We start from the raw sequence: 14,832 nt of genomic DNA, 5'->3' as shown, positions 1-14,832 counted from the left end.
TGTCTACCTGTAAGATTCATCTGCATTGTGGTTAACCTCAATAGTTTATTACTTTTTAATGTAAGTAGCATTCAGTGATATGGCCAGATGATAATTTATCTATTCATCAATTGAGAAACGTTTATATTGTTTCCTTTTTTGGCTTTTATGAGTAAGGCTATAATGAATTTTTTGTCCAATATTTTTGTGAACATGTGTGTTCATTTCTCCTGGGTAAAAAATTAATAGTTAGATTATGGGTCATGGGCTAAAATCCAGAGCCTTCTGAATGGAGGAGAAAACACCTGACCCAAAGATTTTTATTTTATTTATCAGGTATCCACTGTTCACCCTCAACAAGAGGACCCAAATAAACCATACTGGATTTTGAGGTTGGTCACTGAACACAATGAAGCAGAATTTTTCGAAGTGAAAAAAGATACAGAACGAGCAGATGAAATCCGAGCCATGAAACAGGCCTGGGAGACAACCGAGCCAGGAAGAGCTATCAAGGTCACTCGAGTTTGAAAAGTTGTTCTTTAACTTTCCATTCCTAGGCATTGGTCTGAAGGAAGGGCCATGTTGGTAAAAGTGCCTAGTCTTTCCTTTAGGAATGGTACCTGGAATTTTGTTAGACACTCACTCACTAAATGTTAAGACCACATTTGAATACATTGCAAAATGTTGTGCAGATGACCAATACCAGATGACTCGCAGAAGCGAAGTACATAACAGTGCCCCTTATGGGCCCAAACTACAGATTCCCTCATTCTTTCATGTGGTGTGGGCAAATCCATGTCTGTTCTCACATTCCCAAGTCAGAAATCATAAAAATATTTAATATGTGCTTTCATGTACTTTGGACAGCCTTGAATGGATAGAAAGCATGTAGAATAACATACTTCGTGTCTCCCATCCTACTCGATTTCACATAAGAATCATTGCTACAGGGAACCATTATTGCTCATCTGTGTTTCATGTTCCAACTCAGGGTTAGTAAGCCAGATGAAAAAGGCTCAGGAGCAACTGGATCTAAGCCTGCATGCCTAGTGTATTCGTTTTAGGACTGCTTCTTCATTAGTTCTCAAAAACAACTGTCAGAATGATGGATGGCTCAGAATTTGAGTTTCTTTGATAATCAGAGCTGGCCTCATTCAAACTGCCATACTTATTCACATTCTCCTGCTTCTTTCATGCATTCTTTAAGTGTTGTTGCCTGGACTGTTGTTCATTGATAGCATTTGTTCTTTAGGCTTCCCAGGCTCGCCTGCATTACCTCAGCCAGTTCATTAAGAAAATACCAGATGCTGACAGTGTGCCTGTGAGTGAGAGCCAAACTAAAGCAGTGGAGGAAGGTCAGTGAACCCTGCCCCAGCTGCCTCTGAGCATGGAGCTATGCCTTGTACCTTTTGAAAGATAGAGCATATTCTACAGGATAGGAAAACAGATTCTGAGATGTTTGCTTTTTACCAAGCAGATGTTTGCTTTTTCCACAAGGAGGCAGGGTTTTCTCCATTTAAGAAAAGATGAAACCAGAAATATGAATGCAGCCTGGTTCAAAGGTGGCAGTGTGTGACCTTAAAGGCAGGCCTACTAGTGTCAGTCAGGCACCTTTCTAGTAATAATAACTATAAATAATAGCAATAAGATCAAGCTAACTGCTTTTACTGAGTGATTGCTGTCAGCCTAGGACCAAAAATACTAATTATTTCATTGAACACTCTCATGAATCCACTGATCTATAATAGGATTTCCAACTTACCAATAAGGACACAGGCCCAGAGTAATTTGCTCTGTAAATTGCTAAGTTCACAAGAGCCAGCTTGCAGATGGCTCTCTGTTACCCCAGAGCGCCTTTTGATGCTCCTGTCTATCCACTCATTGGGATGCCCAGGGAAGCTGAAGGCATTCACATCCCTAGTCATGCTTTTCCACATTGACATCTTCAAGAATGTAATTCAATGATTGTTATAAAGATAATGTCCCTTAAGTTTTCATATAAAGAGTATAAACAACAAATATCACCCTGATTTTGTTTTCCTGGGATGGGTACTTTTCACAACACTCTTGTTTGTTTTCTCTTTTTTAACCTACAGCAACGAGAGGTTGACAGTGCTATTCCTATTTTACATATAGAGAGACCAGTGCTCAGAGAGTCACCATACTCTTCCTAAGTCACACATCTAAAAAGTCATAAAGTTGGGATTTGAAATATTTCTAACTCCTAAAGTACTCACTTTTCTAACTGTTAAAGTCTGTTACCATATTAATAATACAAAGGTGAATAGGTTTTATTATGATTCTATCAGATTATTATTTTTAAATTTATTTTATTAGATTTTATTATTTTTAAATGTTATATTGAGTTATATGCATAAGAAAAATGTTGCACTAGATAACTTGTTAAAAATGGCAAGGAAGACTATTCAAGATTATTGCAATAGGAGTCAAGACCATTGTAGTAGGAGAGAGAGATTGAATTCAGCTTTGAATACAGCAGGGACAAATGGCGCTTTATAGTGACTAGGCAGAGTGGGGTGGAAACTTAGAAAAACTTGGTTAGATATCCAGGGTAGGGGAAGAGAGGAGCTGGGTTCGTGAGTTCCTGATAAATTAGTCCAGCAGGATTCTTTGCTAAAACTGGGATTCACAAGCCAAGGACAAGGCCTCGTGGAGAACAAGGCTCAAAGGAGGGTGACTTTGTCCTAAAACATCTAAGCAGTAAATGTGCAAATATTCATTGTATAGCTTGATAAATTTTTACATTTGTATACACTCAGGGACCACCATTCAGATAAAGATATAAACACTTAAACATCCCCAGTCTTCCTCATTCCCTTCCCTCAGCCATGCTTTCCCTCAAGGTAATTACTAGTCTGACCTCTATTACCACATTTTCATTTTGTCTGTTCTTGAGCTTCATGTTTGGACTCGTACACTGTATACTTTCTATCCCTCACTATTTAGCTGGTCTACTTCTACTTGGGTCAGGATTAGTAAGGTACATTTTATAAGAAATTTGTTTATTTTATCTAAGTTAAACTTCCTGGAATAAATTTTATTTTTAAGATATTTTTTAAAGATTTTATTTGTTTATTTGAGAGAGAGAGAGACAAAGATAGTGAGAAAGAGCATAAGCCAGTAGCAGAGGGTGAAGCAGACTCCGCACTGAGCAGGGAGCCTGATGCAGGGCTTGGGACCATGATCTGAGCCAAAGGAAGGCAGACACTTAACCTTCTGAGCCACTTAGGCACCCCTGGAATAAATTTTATTTTAATTGCTTTTTTATTTGATCCTTTTTGCTCTAGAGGTTTATCAATTTTAATAATATATTTATTTCAACATTTCTCCATGCTTTCAAAAATTATCACCTTTTATTCAAAGCAGAATATAATATTAATTAAATTTTCTGCACATGATAAATGGGGGGGGGGGATGTCTGCATAATGTGGAAGTTGTGGTAGGTTTTACACAGCTTTTTCCTAGGCATTAAAGATCTAGAACACGGGAGTAGAATTAAAGCATTAAGGAAAAACTTTCCAGCTTTGCAACTTCACAAGCAAGAGCTCTTGTCAGCTCTATTTTAAGATAATTTGAGACAGGTGCTTGGACACAGGGCTCCTCCAGAGAGGAGAATCCTACTCACATACGTTTCCCCCAAAGCCAGTTAGTTGTGCTTCCTCCAGGGCTCACCCTAGCAATGGCCCCAGTGGTTTAGAGATCCCATTTCATTGACAATGCCCCCCCCGCCCCTGCTAAAGCGTCCATTTTTATGTCATGTTTTCATATCCTGAGGCACTTCCAGACATGCTAGTTGTCTGGACCATCCATGGTGTTTTCAGAGGCTACTAATGATTGTTTTTGCTAGTACTCTGGTTAGAGGTGGCAAAGCTTTCAAGTCTGCACACAACTGGCTCCCACAAGCCCTGTTACTTTTTTGCATATGATTTTTATAGAGTGCAAATTTTCTTTAGTAATGCACATGTCATGTTGTAGTTGAAATATCTCCGAATGCCATAAAAGAGTCAGACACAAAGGGTTCCATTGGCTCTGAGAGCAAAGATGTCATACTATCGGGGAGTATGCTGTGGAAGAAATGTCAAATGAGCAAGGGCTTGAAGGATCTATCAAAATTGGTGAGCAGTGAAAGTGGAGGAACGTCCCCAGCAGGGAAGGAGGAACAGAGTACACGAAAAGAAAATATCAGTAAGTATTATTCTCATTTGTTAGACAAATATGTACTTGGAAGTAAAAATTCTGGAAAAGACACTAACGTGATGACTAGGGTTATAAAACAGAAAAATATGTATTTTGGAATCATAGGGTTTCATTTTGCTTATCAGAGTTGATCATTTGCTCAAGGACCTCATTACCTTAAAGATAGACGTGGACCCCCCAAAAATGTAGCAGGTGTATTTTTGTACATTTTTCTGTGTCTACAAATACTAAAAAATATGGGACGCCTGGGTGGCTCAGCGGTTGAGCTCAGGGCCTGAATCCTGGGGTCCTGGGATCGAGTCCCACATCAGGCTCCCCATGGGGAGTCTGCTTCTCCCTCTGCCTGTGTCTCTGCCTCTCTCTGTGTGTCTCTCATGAATAAATAAATAAAATCTTTAAAAAAAATACTAAAAATAAAATTGCAGTGACCGCACATGCCCTTGTCACCAAACACAGATCCTTTCTATTTTATCTACAATATGCTACATGATATATTTTCCTTTTACCTTTTTATAACAAATCTATAATATTTGGATTCTACAATTTTGGAGGAGAGTTTTCAATGGTGCACAATGCATGCTGATTTGGTTCATTTCTGTATAATGGGGATTCGTATTTGTTTGCTAAAATGAACCTAAATCCTTAATAGAAGGTTTTACAGAGGGATCCCTGGGTGGCGCAGCGGTTTGGCGCCTGCCTTTGGCCCGGGGCGCGATCCTGGAGACCCGGGATCGAATCCCACGTCGGGCTCCCGGTGCATGGAGCCTGCTTCTCCCTCTGCCTGTGCCTCTGCCTCTCTCTCTCTCTCTCTCTGTGTGTGTGACTATCATAAAAAAAAAAAAAAAAAAAAGAAGGTTTTACAGAGAAATATCTTTTCATCCTGGACTCTATGAGGAAGGATTTCTCCTAAGCAGTTCCTGGATTCTCTGTTGCTAAGGGATTAAATGCCCTATATGGTTGAAACAATAAACTGGGCTGCCCATAGGGGATCCTGAGTCCCTTGCTCATCCCTGAGTTAGAAGCACTACCTATGGTAGTGACAGGGCAGCAGGGGTCAGCTATCCAGCTGTTAAGTTTTGTGACCATGGCCCGTTTGCCTCTCACATAGAACTGCATTCTCCAATTATACCTATATCAGTGGCAAAAATCTTACTCTTTATTTCTCTACTTGTTCAGAACCCAGGCAGGAAAGAAAGATATTTTGGAAGGCTGCATCATTAGAAACAATAACAATGGTTCTCTTCTCAAAATTGCTAAACCAGTCTGAGAATTTTTAAATTAAAAGCTGTTTGTGGTTAAAACAGGTCCTTGAAGGATTTCCACAGGGCAGAAGAAAATTCAGAAATTCAAAGAGCTTTTACTTATAGTAACAAGAGATTCTATTTTTTGATCCAATATTTTGAAAGTAAGCACTCATTTAATAAATAATGACATAAATGACGTGACACTAAAACTTAATTAGAATAGCATCTATCACTCTATATTAATATTTATTATGTAGAGTGGCTTTGCATATATTATCTCACTGGAGCCTCTATGAACTAGCCAAAGCATATACTACTATTTCTGCTTCAAAATTGAAGTGACATAGATGCATCATGTGAGGGAGGGAGGCTGAAACAGTGCAGAGTAAAGCAGGATTCAAACCCTAGTTCTTTGGAATCCATATATTGTGATCTCTAATGGAATGCAAACTTTCCCCCACACTTGGTTAAAGACCTGCGAAATGAAAATATAATTACATTCAGAAGTAGAACTGTTTATTTATATACTAACAAGATAAACTTTTAAGTTGTAAAAATGGGATGTAATCAGGATTCTTCACTCCAGCCTTGGGTAGTGAGTCGTGCTGCAGATTTCATTTTTTGCGTAGAGCCCCAGACCAGAGTTGGCAGGCACCGCTTCCATGTCAGCTTTTCTGCTCCTCATTTTTCACAGTTGATTAAGCATCTGCCTTCAGCTCAGGTCATGATCTCAGGGTCCTGGGATGGAGTCCTGCGCTGGGATCCCTGCTCAGTGGGGAGTCTGCTTCTCCCTCTGCTATTCTCCTGCTTGTGTTTTCTTGCTCTCTCTGTCAAATAACTAAATACAATCTTTAAAAACAAAAGATATTTCTAAATGCATATTCTCACTTTCAGAATTTATCCCATAGAGGGCCAGTTTGCAGACAGAGGATGGTATACATACACACACACACACACACACACACACACACACAGAAACACATGCATCCACACGCACACACTTTGGGCTGCACTGTTCTAGAGGTTCAAGGCTGTCATAACACACTTTCACCATATTCTGACACAACAGAGTTTTGCAGAACATCAAGATGAACCTTCTTGGCCTGTTTCCCACACCCTTTTCTGTTTAAATATATGTTATTTGGTAAGAGGTAAGAAAACACAAGATTATACTTTCAGGGATCATTTCTATAGTTTGTTACGAACATCTAATTAACTAGTATTTTCTTTCCAGTCAAAGTAAGCACAGTTATGTCTTATAGAAACAACTCATGTTTGAAATGACAAAAAGATAGCAGTATAAGTAGGTATGTTCATAAGAAAAGTAAATGAACTTTAGAAATCTAAGGTCCCATAATAATCAAAATGAAAAAAGAAGTTATTGGCTACTGCTTTCTAAACGACATATTGTAGAATGTCAATTCTTCAAGAATGTTTTATGTTATAAAATGAAGAATATGATCGAATTTATGTTTTTATCATGGAGCTGAGTTGAGATGGTCACACAACTCTGTAAACGTATTAAAAAGCATTGAATTATGGGCTCCCTGGGTGGCTCAGCGGCTGAGCGTCTGCCTTTGGCCCAGGGCGTGATCCCGGAATCCAGGATGGAGTCCTGCTCTGGGCTCCCTGTGAGGACCCTGCTTCTCCCTCTGCCTGTGTCTCCGCCTCTCTCTGTGTGTCTCTTATGAATAAATAAATAAAATCTTTAAAATAAATAAATACATACATACAATCTTTAAAAAAAGCATTGAATTACACTTTTAAAATGGATGAATTTTATGACATGTAAATTATACTTCAATAACATTTTTAAAAGGAAAATAAATGTCCTGGAAAACCTGAATGGTTAATATTTTAGACTCTAAAGTCTCTTTTTAAGTTTGTACTCATGGGTTCATACGAGTCTAGAGTAGAAATCTCCTGCTAAATTGATTTTCAGTGTTTGCCTGATATATGTTACCTACTCCACAGATCTACAAGTTTCTTAAAGTAGACTGATATGTCTCAAATATTTTTATATCCTATTCTCATAATGCTTATGACGCCTTTTAACCCTAGACTAAGCATTTTAAATATTGGGTTATTTAGTTTATGATGAAATACAGTATGACTTTTAGTTCTTGTCTCCCTCTTCATTTAACTAGCTTCATGATAAGATTCTGTTACTCTTCTTATAGAATATATTCATTCTCCTTCATGTAACTGTAAGTATAGTAACACCAGCTAGAAGAGAGATATGAAATATAATTATATTTTAATAAAGTTACATTGAGCCACATTAAAATCATATTAAATTAGATATGTCCAATCATTGGTTCCTTTTTTTTAACAGAAGATATTTTTTTTAATTAAAATAAGATTTAACAGTCATGTAGTAAGTGTTGATTCTTTTTTGAAAGTCTAGGACTTTTTTTTAACAGGGCCTCCTTCACGAACCCCAACAATTTTGGAAATGTCTCCACAACTTATTAGAAAAGCCCTGGAGTGTGTAGACTTAACTCAGTATATACGGTAAGTTTTAATAAACATAATTAATGCAGACATCTGCGTTCATAGAATTTTGGATACATTAGTAAGCAGATACTAAACAACTGAAAATTTGAATTTAAATGCTTAATATACATCAATGTATTCAAATTTTTATAAGTACATGAGTTTACATCTCAAATTTAGCAAATGTTTTATTAGGTCAACTATAAAAACATTTGAATATTTTATGTAAAGATTTAATTTGTAAGCTGATTAAGGTGAGTTGAGTACTGAAAATTCCCAGTATTCCTGCTGATATTTAAGTAGGTTCAATTTTATTGAAATCAGACAATAGGATTAATAGAGGGAGATAGTTACTCAAGCATATTTATAAGTTTGCAAATATTTTCAACATTATTTAGCTGCATAAATTAAATAAAGAAAACCTCCAAATATTCTTGTAGTTTCCAACACCAATTCCATGAATACCTCATCACATGGTACATTTGATTTTATTGGCATTTGCCTAGAATTCTTTCCTAAAATATTAGTGACTCAAGAAGTGCTGTGTAATCCATCAAAAATTAATAGTTTATCCTTTCTATTCCTAATATTCTATTGGATTCAGTCCACCACACTGTTCATATGATTTTAATTTTTGAATTTTAAAGTAAAGTTCATCCTAGCATTCCAAAATGGTTTATGCATCTCTTTGGATATTTTTATAGAAGAACAGTAACCAAAGACCCTGTGCTACAAACAGAGGAACTGAACCAGCAGCAGGCAATGCAAAAGGCAGAGGAGGTTCATCAGTTCCGCCAGTACAGGACTAGAGTCCTCAGCATTCGAGACATTGACCAAGAAGAACAGTTTAAAGTAAAGGATAAAGTCCTGGAGATGTATGGGGAGATGCGGGTGAGTCTCAACATACACATAGATTACAGTTGGCACATTCTTGTTAAAGTGATATTGTAGAATCATATAGGGCCTGGAAAGAAGTCTTGAGAGCATTTAGTTCCCAGCTCTTCAGAAAAGATGGAGGATTGGTGAAACACATCTACTTCCACTTACTTCCTTAAACCCCTCAAAATTGTAGTATTGGGGATCTATCCACAAAAATAAGATGGAGAGAGAAGACAACAATAAAATATATGAAGTTGGAAGAGAGCTGGGTGAAGATTGTATTAACAGACTTGAGGCAGCCAAATTCTGAGCTTGTAGCAGAAAAACTCTTTAAGAATCAACCCAATTTGCTCCACAGAATCCCTGAAAGTCTCTGAAGTTGGTAGTATCAGCCCTATGAAAAGTGAAGGGGAAGTGGGAGGAAGACAGGGCTGTTGGGTTTGCTTGGCTTGAAGCTAAGAAAGAAGCAGTTTGAATTGTACGTCACTACCTCAACTTTTTGTAATCAGGTGACTGTCCCTTCTCCACCCTAGCAGAAGACTAAAAGTGCTTTATCTAGGCAAATTCCAACAACAACAACAAAAAATAGGTTGGGAGGGTGGGTTTCTGTAGTGAAAAAGTAAAAAATGGAAGTATCATACTTGCAATGGGGACATTCAATAAATATATGGTTGACTTCCACTATAGAGGATGAAGATTTATTTTCATCCCTCATTCCCACAACACACACACAGACTCCCAAAGACACTGATGGCTACAGGACTTCCTAAATGTATCAGCCTTAGTGACATTAGGTTCTCCATGTCATTTCAGTATTGGCTGACCTGAGGAATATGCTTAGTTGACTCCTCCTCTTGCTTGTCCAATAGGCACCTTAAACCAAACCTCTCCAAATCTAGATTCTATCATTCTTGCCCTCTTTCTCATGTCAGCCCAAACATTTCACCTGCACCAATATTCCCCACCCAGAAAGGGCAGTTTGAAGTCTTTCAGCTGCTCAAAGCACAGACTTTGGAGACATCTTTGACTTCTCTCACCTCCTTCATCTAATCCATTATCAACACTTGGTAGTATCAACTTGAAAATATATCTATAATTCAATCACTTTTCATTCTATCTGATCCTACCACCCTAGTCCAAATTGTGTTTTCTACTCAGAGTATCACAGCCTCCTGACTGATTTCACTGCTTCCATCTTGCTCTTCTACAATGGAGTCTCTGCTTAAAGCCAAAATGATTGTGACCATCAGGACAAACCATTTTATCCTGTGGTGACAAACAGCCCCAGTGTCTCAGTGGCTGAAGACAGAGGTTAGCAAACTTGTTTTCTGTAAAGGGCCAGGTAGTAAATATTTTTGTCTTTGCAGGCCATATGTTGTATCTACTCAATTCTGCTGCTGTTAACACAAATTCAAAGATAATGCCTATGTGTGTATCAATAAAACTTTATTTAGAAAAATAAGCATGAGCCATATTTTTTGACATGCCTTAATTTACCAAGCCCTGGATTAAAACAATAAGAGCATATTTATACTTCACTGGCACATCCAATAAAGTCCAGGAGAGGGTCCTTTTCATCTCATTTACACTTAATAGTCACATTTCATGGGTCAAAGCTAGTCAAATGGTGACATACAACTTCAGTGAAGGAATTGACCTTGCTGATGCCTTGATTTCAAATTTGTAGCATCAATAACTCTGAAACAATAAATTTTGGTTCCTTAAGCCACCCAGATGTGGCACTTTGTTACATAAGCCCTAGCAGACTAATATGGAGTGCAGTGCTACTTTGTGCTTGGAGGATAACTGCAAATATTTTATGAATTGCACTAATGGTGATCACAGTACATCTCTAAAATGGAGAATGGAATTGTTTCACTCCTGTAATGGCTTCATATTTCACTAAGAGAAAAAAAGTCTTTACTACGGTGTCTAGAGCTCTATATAATCTAGTGCCCACTTGCCTCTCCGACCTTTTCCCCTGTAACTCTGTCTGCTTTGCTTCCTTTGTTTTTTGCAAACTCACCTTTCCACTAAATAGTCTGACATGTTCCCACCTCTGAGGCTTTTGACTTGCTCCTACCTCTTTCTGGAATATTCTTTCCTCTAAAGAGTCAAATGGTTTATAGCTTCACTTTTTGAGATCTTCCATGCATTGTCACTTTATTAGAGAGATCTTCTCTAGCTTCCCTTTTACAGTTAGCATCCTTCAGTATTTGTATACCCATGCCTGGTTTTATTATTTTCTTTAAAGCAATTATCATGTATGTGTATTCATTTATTGGTTTAACATGGAAAAGTATATTTTATTTTATACCTATTATTTATAAATATTTATTGATCATATAAAAATATATTCTACAATATATAAACATATATAATTATATATAAATATATAATATGCACACATTTTTAATCTCTCTTCTGTAGAATTTAGATAGAATATGAATAGGAACTTTGTTTTGATTCACTGTTATATACCGCAAACCTGGAAGGGATGTCTATTTCACAAAAGTTTGTTTCAAAAATGAATCAGTGAACCAAAAAAATGAATATTAAAATTATGCAGATTCAATTTATCATATAGAAAATAGTTTAAGTTATAGTATCATAAGACAAAAGGAAATTTTGTTATTTCCATTCATGTTTTTTCTGTGTTTAATGGACAAGTAAACGCAGTAGGCAATAGGGAAGAAATATTAACTGGGATTTTTTTTTAAGATTTTATTTATTTACTTATGATAGACAAAGAGAGAGAGGCAGAGAAATAGGCAGAGGGAGAAGCAGGCTGCCTGCAGGGACTTGATCCCAGGACCCCGGGATCATACCCTGACCCAAAGACAGATGCTCAACCACTGAGCCACCCAGGTGCCCCTAACTGGGATGGTTTTTAATTCAGATTTCATTCTGTGTGAGGTACAAAAACTCTAGTTTTGGTTGAAGCTACCTTAATAGAAACATTATCAGTACCACATTTCTTATCAGATGGGAGAAAAACATACCAATCCTCAAGAGATTACTGACATATATTAAACTTACATTACACTAAATCATTAGAAGACTTTCTTTTTTTTAAAATGGCACTATTATCATTTTGTACAATTGATTTAGTAAAGCCAATTTTATTGTGGTACTTTCCTTTTGCCAAAAATTTTGAGAAGAGTCTGATTCTGACATTCAGCTCTTCCACAAGCTCTACCAAAATCATGCAGTTGCAAAACCACAGAAAATTTCTTGAAGAATTCCAATGAAGACACAACAGTCATTTCTAGAAGCCTCTCTTCTAGCTAACATCAGTTAACTAATACTTTTTAAAAAAATTATATCATTTTTGAAATAAGAAACAATCAACAGGTTGAACCATAATTATGCCCATACTATCAGAAATGCAAATGAAATGAGAAAGCCAAAGCCTCTTCGTAAAGCTACATTGGCCCTTAGTTATATTATTGCTTTATTTGTGAACATTTTTAGAATGTTGCCTGGAACTAACATTAAGTTTTAAAAATTACCTTTCTTTTTGAAAATATAAACTATATTTAACTGTAGCTTATATGCACTTTGCAAGTAGAATCAGAATTTCCTGATGGAAATTCTGATGGTATAAAAGAAAGTAAAAGAGTCAAGAAATGCTCTAAGGTTTTTAGCTAAACAACTGGTAGGGCTGAGTTGCCATCAAATCTGATGGCTCGAAAGGAAAGATAAAGATTTCAATTTGGGACATTTTTGGAAATCGTATCCAAAAAAGCATTCTTACATAACTATTACAGTTATGTGGAAGTATTGAATAGAAGTTAGATATGTGGTTCTGGAATCTGGGAGAGAGAGCTGGGCTCAAGATCAAAAAATTGGGAGACCCATCAGTCTAGAAATGGAATTTAAAGCCATGGGGTTAGATAAAATCACCAAGGAAAGAGTTCTAAGATCTAAGATGTGGCCACTTCCTCAATAAGAGATGAAGGAGAAGAGGAAAAATTAGCAAAGGCAACTGACAGGGAGCAGCTATGAAGGTAGAAGAAAAGTCAATGGTGTATGATGTCCAGAAAACCTAGTGAATTGGTTGATCCAGGAGGAGAGGGTAGGGGTGATAAGAATAGGACCAAGATGTGATCGCAGATTTAGCATGGTGTCCTTGAATGAAAACCGAACTCACAACAACAAAGATAACCAGTGAACTGGGTGATAGTGTTTTAAAGTTCTTCAAGTACAGGTCAGGCACATTTCGTCAAGTCTAGAACAATGTGGGGAACTAGTAAGTTACTGAACACAACTGAAAAATGCACTCTTGAGAGATGCACTGATCAGCATGTTTTATTGAGATTATATTCATCTTTCACTGTCTTTCTCCTACTTATGCTTTTATTCACTATTTTGTTAAAATTTCATGTACCGGGATCCCTTGGTGGCTCAGTGGTTTGGCGCCTGCCTTTGGCCCAGGACGCGATCCTGGAGTCCCGGGATCGAGTTCCGCATCGGGCTTCTGGCATGGAGCCTGCTTCTCCTTCCTTCTGTGTCTCTGCCTCTGTGTGTGTGTGTGTGTGTGTGTGTATCATAAATAAATAAATAAATAAATAAATAAATAAATAAATAAATCTTTAAAAAAATTTTCATGTACCCTTTGTTGTTCGCTCATGTTTTATATATTGATAAACATTTGAGACTATAACCTAATTTTTGACTCTTTTCAGTAATTTGCTGCCAGAATCTATTGGCATAAGGAAGGGATAAAAAGATTGATTGCTTTTTTTTCCCCAATTTTTTTCTGGAACCATGAGCCTTTAATTGCTTGGGATTTTGTTTTGGAATAGGACTCCTTAGATGAAGCCCGGCAGAAGATCTTCGATATCCGGGAAGAGTATAGAAACAAGTTACTGGAAGCTGAGCGCCTAAGATTGGAAGCCTTAGCTGCAGAGGAAGCAGCAAGTTCAGTGGAGCCAGAAAAGAAGACGCTGGCTCCTGACACACAGAAAAAAAAGAAAGGAAAGAAAAAGTAACCAGCAGATGCCCAACTTGTACCTTCTTCTTCTGGAGAGGAAACCCCTTATTTTTTTAATGTGATCTTTAACCTTTCCTGCTGATAAGGTATTAGGCCCTAGAAAATGGAGAAGTTTTCCTTCTTAGAATGAATTTCTGTATTTTAATATTTATTTGTTGGTTTTTCTCAGAAAACTATGATTTGAGAATTTAAACTTTTCTAATTTCAATAAAAATTCCCTCAAAATATGTAAATTGCAATAAAATTTACGTATCTCCCTCTAAATTGTTGCATTTTAGATAAGTAGTAAAAACAAGATCATAAATGGGCTAACATGATTACATTTGAAAACATTCAACAAGGAGAAAAATAGCTATGGTTCTTAGAGGAAATTTTGTTTCTAACCTTAGAGACTTTAAAAATTTTTTAAATATGCTTCTGTATTTGTGCTTTTCTTTCTCTTCTTTTCTTTTTTTTTTGAAAGGCTGAACTTCCATAAACCTCCTTCACTGAGTAAGAATTGCTTTGGGTTAAGCTCCATTGAAGTGTTCCAAGTCTGAATCCTAACACTCAGGCAATACAGACATAGAGACTTTGATCACAAACACATCCCTTGTCATGTGACCTGGCATCATGGTTTTTTGTAAGACACAGGGCATGTTCTTATATGCCAGTTTTAGAAAATTGCAGTGAGTGTATTAACTGAGGCATGTGATGGGAGATGGGCTTCTCCTAAAAGTACACTTCCAGTTCATGGCTTCCTCAGGTGAAAACTCCAACAGTATTTTTAATTTTTTAAAAAAGATTTTATTTATCTATTCATGAGAGACAAAGAGAGAAAGGCAGGTCTCCATGGGGAGCCTGATGTGGAATTCGATCCCAGGACCCCAGAATCAGGACCTGAGCCAAAGGCAGATGCTTAACCACTGAGCCACTTAGGTGCCCCTCCAACAGTATTTTTTAATCAGTCAAAACTGTTCCACTTTGATAGGTGATTTTCCTTTTGTCATTTACTTAGATTTTATTAAATTTTATTTTAAA

At 37.0% G+C, this 14,832-nt stretch overlaps 1 protein-coding gene across 2 annotated transcripts in view; it reads left to right on the top strand.

Moving 5' to 3' along the window:
- ADGB (androglobin) overlaps nucleotides 1-14,076 on the top strand; it is a 160,094-nt gene extending 146,018 nt beyond the window's left edge. The window contains exons 31-36 of one of the 2 annotated variants that reach the window (XM_072718981.1): nucleotides 316-492; nucleotides 1,232-1,334; nucleotides 3,976-4,185; nucleotides 7,865-7,955; nucleotides 8,642-8,828; nucleotides 13,625-13,949. In XM_072718981.1, coding sequence (XP_072575082.1) covers nucleotides 316-492; nucleotides 1,232-1,334; nucleotides 3,976-4,185; nucleotides 7,865-7,955; nucleotides 8,642-8,828; nucleotides 13,625-13,810 — 954 coding nt within the window. In that variant the 3' untranslated portion in view covers nucleotides 13,811-13,949. Of the gene's footprint in view, nucleotides 1-315; nucleotides 493-1,231; nucleotides 1,335-3,975; nucleotides 4,186-7,864; nucleotides 7,956-8,641; nucleotides 8,829-13,624 lie in introns of both variants that reach the window. The other variant, XM_072718990.1, reaches the window with a different exon arrangement.
- The last annotated feature ends 756 nt before the right edge of the window (nucleotides 14,077-14,832 follow it).

The sequence above is a fragment of the Vulpes vulpes genome, chromosome 1 (assembly GCF_048418805.1).
Source record: "Vulpes vulpes isolate BD-2025 chromosome 1, VulVul3, whole genome shotgun sequence".
In the NCBI taxonomy this organism is placed as follows: Eukaryota; Metazoa; Chordata; class Mammalia; order Carnivora; family Canidae; genus Vulpes; species Vulpes vulpes.
The sequence above is the reverse complement of the archived record's forward strand: the minus strand, read 5'-3'. Positions and strand labels throughout refer to the sequence as shown.